General features: G+C 33.3%; 1 protein-coding gene across 1 annotated transcript; it reads right to left on the minus strand.

Moving 5' to 3' along the window:
- Nucleotides 1–492: 492 nt before the first annotated feature.
- Nucleotides 493–5,044, minus strand: LOC112504493 (cold-regulated 413 inner membrane protein 2, chloroplastic-like). The gene is made up of 6 exons (XM_025108433.1): nt 4,745–5,044; nt 4,458–4,589; nt 2,755–2,850; nt 1,857–1,921; nt 963–1,032; nt 493–879 (listed from the first exon to the last, which is right to left on the minus strand). Exons 1-6 carry the CDS (start codon nt 4,879–4,881, stop codon nt 714–716), a joined length of 666 nt encoding a protein of 221 aa, XP_024964201.1. The 5' UTR covers nt 4,882–5,044; the 3' UTR covers nt 493–713.
- Nucleotides 5,045–6,514: the final 1,470 nt, after the last annotated feature.

The following is a 6,514-nucleotide window of genomic DNA, read 5'->3' on the forward strand; positions in this document are numbered from 1 at the left end:
GTGCCAGCGTCGTGGAAACCATGCTAGGATATTCCGCGGGCACGATGAAACAAGTAGTTGCTGTAGTCCTACTAAGGGACCATTCCAGTCCTACATGGGCACCACCCCAAAAATCACAAAAACCAAACGCGCCTAGTATAGCACACCCAGAGGTGGTGTTTGGGGGTGGGATGTACGTAGAGTTGTCCTCTACCCTAACAAGCGTAGAGCGGTTGTTTCCTTGAAGGGCCCTGGCTTGTGAAAAGTGAGGAAAAAAACTTGCCCAAAAAGTATGAGGAATGTGAAAGAAGGAAAGAATTTGAAAGTGGTGAACTTGAAACCAGAAAGGAACATGAGCCAAATTTCTTAAAAGTAGTAACTATATCAAATTTTTTAACATTTCTGTATGAATAACTAGTGACACTATCAGAGACACGCCATCATCAACAAGCTAGTCGGAGTCTAAAATTGAAGCTTGAAGTTGAATAGACACTATCGCATAGACCCCAGGGATGATTCTTCGTGAATATATATTTATTAATAAGAGAAAATATTCTTACATCTATGCAAAAAAGCATGTTGAAATACATCTATTGTGTCCTGAAGAGACGTATTCTCACAAATTTAAACAGCAAAAGTAAGATTTACTTTATGGATTCACCATTGTAAATTTTGTTGATATCTAATGTGGTTTTGGGGCTCGAAACAGTTTACAGATGGTCACAGGCAATTGTTCAGATTAAGAGCAAGCATGGCACAGCAACAGTAAAAAGTATGGCTAAGGTGGCAATGAATGAACCTTGGTCAAATGCCCTCCTTAAGTTGCCTACTCGTGTGAAATGCTGGAAAGCCAGAAATGCCGCAATAACCAAAGAAAGAACAACCCCTTCTTGTCTTCCTCTGTGACAACCAACACCTCACATTAGAAAATTACTAACAGATGAAAGGATAAAGAAAAAGGTTTAGTGATATAGTCCCATTACCTTAAGTTCAAGACTTGGTAAGGTGACACGATTATCATTAGCAATGCTATAAATGGCAACTCCAATTCACCTACAGGAAGAGGCAAGACAAAATATTAAACAGGATAAACTCGTATATGGTCGCTTAGTTAGATCTGCTCAAATCGTTGGGGCCTGCTTTGGATAGCCTAGATGTCCTAAGTTTGAATTACTCCCACTCCTAAAATGAGGGTCCACATTTCTATATAAGTGTCCACTTTAAATATTAGATAGTTATAATTTATTAAATTTCTAATTCTACCCTTAACTATGATGCACGAATATTCAAAAGTTGATGAGATAGAGAGAGAGAAGGTTTTCCTCTATCATTAAGGATAAAAATGTCATTCAATTGATTAAATGTAACATTTCTTAAACTTTGTGCTTTTTATAGTGGACATTCATTTTGGGATGGAGGGAGTACATATTTACGCAACATCCAGGTTTATTTTGGGTGTGTCAACGGGCAAGCAGCAAATGCTTAACCAGTGTGGTTTCCTGTGTTTTCTAAAAAGATGAAAACAAAAAGCAAATGGCTATATGGTCAAATGTTCAGGCAATTGTAACTAAATACTCTAAAGGGTATAAAGCTTATAGATTTTTCTAGAAATGGGTGATCCCAATTATCGCCCAGACTAATCCCATGGCAAGTCATTACTGTAGGCTTCTCCCACAGCCCTGAGATAAATCTCCCAGTGGCCACAAGCGCATATGTAGATGGCAGGGTTCGAACCCAGGTTGATTTTTATCATCCCCTTGTCTTTACCCACCACGCTACCACCCTAGTGGTTGGCTTACAGATTTGATGTGTACTATATATTAAAACTGTGCGCCTTTGGTCTACATCCGGGAAAACCAATTTGTAAAGCGACTTACCAGGTATATAGAAGAAAAGGCGAACTAAAAGTGCCAAAAATGCTGTCCAGATTCCATATTCACCCCTGAAAATTAATTTGTAAAAGCAATTGCAAAACCAATAAGAAGGTTATTAAACTAAAACAACAAATATGGGAATTATTTCCTCCATCCCACGAAAATTGCAACGTTTAACTAGGCACATAGTTGTATAAAATTGTTTGACTATTAATCCAATGACTTAAATGCACTCCAAAAATCATGAAAGAAGTAAGCCTCGGTAGACCAAAATCAAAAATATCAATTACTAATTATCATGATGGAGGAATTGGATATTTAAACATTGAAATTGTCAGGCAAACCCTCCATTGGCCCTAAAGGGACTTGAACCAGTGCCTTTGGGAAAACCCAAGGTCTTACCAGTTGAGCCATCCGACAGGGCTAACATGTTGCAATTTTCTTGGGACATCAATGGAAAGTTTTGCAATTTCGGTAAGATGGAAAAAATAAAATAATGGTGGCTTGGATATTCAAAAACCACAACGGCTTACATAAACAAATAGCAATGGGGGCTTGGATATACATAACCAAAACAGGATATGTTGCTTTGTCATTGGACTTCCCAGAATAGAAAGTGTAGCAATTTTCATGGGACATCCCAAAAAAGGGAACTGTTGCAATTCAGAGGAGTTGAACAATTGTGGGTTATATATTTAAAATACCAAAAGGGAAATACTATTAACTTTCATGGGAATCCCAAAATGGAAAGTGTTTCATCTTCGTGAACAACGGAAGTAAGACAATGGTGACTTGTATATTCAGATAACGAGAGGTTGATTAAAAGAAATATATAATAATAAGAGGGGAGATAGAATGTTAAACGGAGAAACAAGCACAATGAAATATTTTATGAGCTTACTTGATCCACGACGCAAGAGTTGCAGGTGCTTGTAGAGCAAACAAAGGAACAAGAAATGATTTTTGAATTGCGGTGCCTTTTGCAAACATCAAAACCCTGTATAGAAAATGAGGAATTCTTATTGGTATGCTTTACTTAATCAACCACTTAACTCAGGAAGAATAAAGTTAAGTAGCTTAAGTTTTATCCTTGGGTTAACGTGTCATTCTGCTAACATCCTCATGTGTTCATCTCCAGTATGCACAAAGACTTTATGAGAAATTAATTATATATTCTATTATATTTAAGATTTGTAACATGTGTATTGTATTTAAGTTAACAATACACGAAACTATTATGTAACTGTCAGATTTAAGTTGAAGAAGAAACAGAAGTTGTGTTGATACAAATCATTATATTACAGAGAAAAGAATACAAAAATGAATAAATCCTATCAACTAACTTAACTAATGTTGTACTAAAAAAATATTCACGTTTTGACCCTTCATATTTTATCATTTTCCTCTTTTTGTCTGCAAACACTCAACTTGTGTAATATCGGAAATTACTTTTCTTGCCGAGATTTTTATAAAGAAGTTTGCCAGCTGATACAAGTGCAATTTTGAGTTGTTCTCTGTTTCTTATCATGCAGAAAGAGAACATCCATTTCAATGTGCTTTGGTCTGAGTATAATACCCGGGTTGTTTGCAATTGCAATAGCTGGTAAGCTATCATAGTTCAGTATTACTGGAGATGGAATATTGACAGTAAAATCACTAAGAAGATCGTGCAACCAACTTAGTTCACATTTTGCTCTGCCATGGCTCTATATTTAGCCTCTGATGATAACTATACCCCACAGTCTGGAGCAAGTGTAAACTGTAAATCATTATCTACCAAATGTTTTACAGAATATTTCTTAATACAAATAAATTTTTTACATGAGACGATATTAACATAGTATTTTTCGTTACTTTTTATTAAAATTCAACTATATATTTTTTATATAAATGATTATTTTGTTACTTTTCTAAATAATACATGAAAAAATTATCATAAAAGAATTTTGTTATTCAATTTTGTGAGAGGATGAGAGCATTGAAGAGCAGTAGGTTATAATTCGTCTCTTGACTTCAATAAGAAACACATTGACTGCTTCCTTAAGAGGTTGGTCTGAAATGGATTTCTAATACGAGGACAATTTTTTATGGTAAACAACTCACCTCTTAGTGAGGGAAGGCTGTCTCTTACCTGGTAAGAGGTGGTAAGAGATTAGTAAATGGGTGCTAACTTATGTTTGAGATCCCCAACTTCATATAACCAAAAAAATTGATGTCCCATGGAAGTGCCAAAAATAGACTGAACCTAACCGTTTGCATGAATTGTTTGTCAAATACATCAAAATAATGTCTAATTTTTTCAAGGGAAGGAGTTACATATTTCTGCAATCACTAATCCATTTCAATCAGGTAGTTTTCTATTAAAGATATACACTTAAAGTTCAAAATCTATATGAACATGAAATCTAAGTTTTTTAGAAAATCAAATCATGTTTATTATACTTTAGAAAAAGCACTACAAATGTAAATCAAAGCAATTTGGCAAGCGAAAGCATGATGTTTGACCTCAAATGTCACATGTGTGTAATCACCACTACGAATTGCTAGTAACAACAAAAGTTCACTGCGTTTGTGAGGCAAAAAAAAACAGTAATTGTAGCTTACGCAGAAGATATTGTGCAGATCCATTGAAGGTTCGTCGTGGTAATAGTAACAGGAGGAGAATAACAAACAGGACCAAATCCTTGAGTCCATTTCTGCTTCATCCCCAAATTACCTCTACTTCCAACGAAACTTCTGCAAAATGCACAAACATTAACGAAATCATAATCACTAAAAAAGCAAACACATTCTTCAATTTATCCATAAATTAATCAAATTCAGTTCAATTAACGTAACAAATATACACACATACGTGAAATACGAACAAATTATTGCAAAAGATAATGAACCTGAGAGGGTTAAAGAAGTGGAGGGAAGTAGGACGACGGAGGTGAGCGGCGCGATGAGAGTTTAGAGTTTGAACACGGTGTTTGTCACGACAGAGAGAGGTTGAGGAGGAGGAGAAAGAGTGTGTTAAAATTAGCATCTTTCTTGTTTTGGCGCTTTCCGGTGGCCGCCGGCGAGGAAAAAGACGACGCCGGTTGAGAGTCTAAAGCGGAAAGGAATCGTACAACCGAGTCAAAGCGAGTGTGAAAGCATGACGCATCGTGATATTTTCATGTGTCAAACCAGTTTTCAAAATTTTATTTAAGATTCCATAAATAAATTCTACAAACAATTTGTTTCGTGGACCATCTTTTTTAACATATGAAATTTATTAAAATATCTATTTTTTTCTAAGTTTATCAAAATAGTGATAGTTTCATAAAAACTTAACATCTGTAGGTACGGATCCAGCTAAACAATTAAAAGAAATTACACTCTATATTCTTGTTTGCAAAAAAAATTATATTTTTTATCCATGTCCGATTTTTTTTTTTTACATTTTTAACCTAGGTCCGAAAAAATGAATTACAAACCTAGGACTTATTTTAGTAAACCTTGTAAAAAATGATTAAAAAGTGAAACAAACCGGTAAAAATAGTTATTTTAATTAAAAAAAATAGTGAAAATCAAACTATTGTTATTTTATGTAAACTTTTAAAAAAATTCCACAATCAATAAAATTACTGGTGCCCATAATCTTTTATAGGTAGGATTTTCAACGGAAGGTTGTTAGAGCATTTAACATATTTTTAATTTTTTTAAATGAATAATGGAACTTCATTTAATTGCAACATATTTATTATTTTGAAGATTACAACATGATTATTTTACTAAAATATTCTTTTTTATCTAATAAAATATTATTTATATTTAAATTTTATTTTTATTTTTAAATGGGCCGTTTACCAAACATTTACCCAATAAGCGCTTATCAGTAAGGTTTAACATTATCATTTGCTTATCGGGTAAGATTTTAGTCTACCAAAACGGTATTGTATACAACAATTTACCGGTAAGCTCTTATCATGGTAAGATTCGTCGATTTTACTTACTGGGTAAGACTCTTGGTATTTGTCTTGCTCTTACTGGGTAAGATTCTTGATCCTTACCATATTCATTTGATAAGGTAATGTGACTTGGTCTTCACTTACCCAAGTAAGCGTTTGGTAAACGGCCCCAAAGTCTTATATTGGTGGAAATATACTGAATAATATATCTCTCTTATACCAGCCATTTTATGTGTGTTCTTTAAATTTGAAATTTTTTTACACAATCTATCATACTTTCTCCATTCAGGAGAATCTATAGGAGTAACAAAAATATGACCAAAATCCTAGAATTACTATTTTCTCTATTTTAAAGAATTTGTTAAAGATGTTCTTATAAGAACTACCATTTCATATATTTACAGTTCTTTTACAAGAATCTTGACTCTTATTTTGAACTTTATGTGAAATGACATTTTATTAATTTTATATTTTTTGTGAACTTTATATATAATTTTTTTAATAATTATTGATGTTGAAAAATATATAAGTACCATAAAAGGGGTTCTTATAAGAACTATTATTATGAAGTTTTATGTAAATTTTTTATCTAATGAGATGGAAATAATGTGGAAAAAAAAATATAAAAGGTTAGTTTTTATAAAAACCACCATTAAAATAGTCTATTTTTTCAATAAAACTTAGATACATTTTAGAACATTTCCAGACGTAATTTAAAAAAATATT

The sequence above is a fragment of the Cynara cardunculus genome, unplaced genomic scaffold (genome assembly GCF_001531365.2).
Source record: "Cynara cardunculus var. scolymus isolate 2C unplaced genomic scaffold, CcrdV1 Un_Scaffold_5801, whole genome shotgun sequence".
NCBI classification, from domain to species: domain Eukaryota; kingdom Viridiplantae; phylum Streptophyta; class Magnoliopsida; order Asterales; family Asteraceae; genus Cynara; species Cynara cardunculus.

Coding starts and splice junctions, on each gene's coding strand:
- LOC112504493 (XM_025108433.1), bottom strand. CDS start 4,881: ATGCTAATTTTAACACACTCTTTCTCCTCCTCCTCAACCTCTCTCTGT. Junction 2,851..4,457: donor ATCTGCACAATATCTTCTGC/GTAAGCTACAAT, acceptor TTTTCTATACAG/GGTTTTGATGTTTGCAAAAG. Junction 1,033..1,856: donor CCTTTTCTTCTATATACCTG/GTAAGTCGCTTT, acceptor CTCTTCCTGTAG/GTGAATTGGAGTTGCCATTT.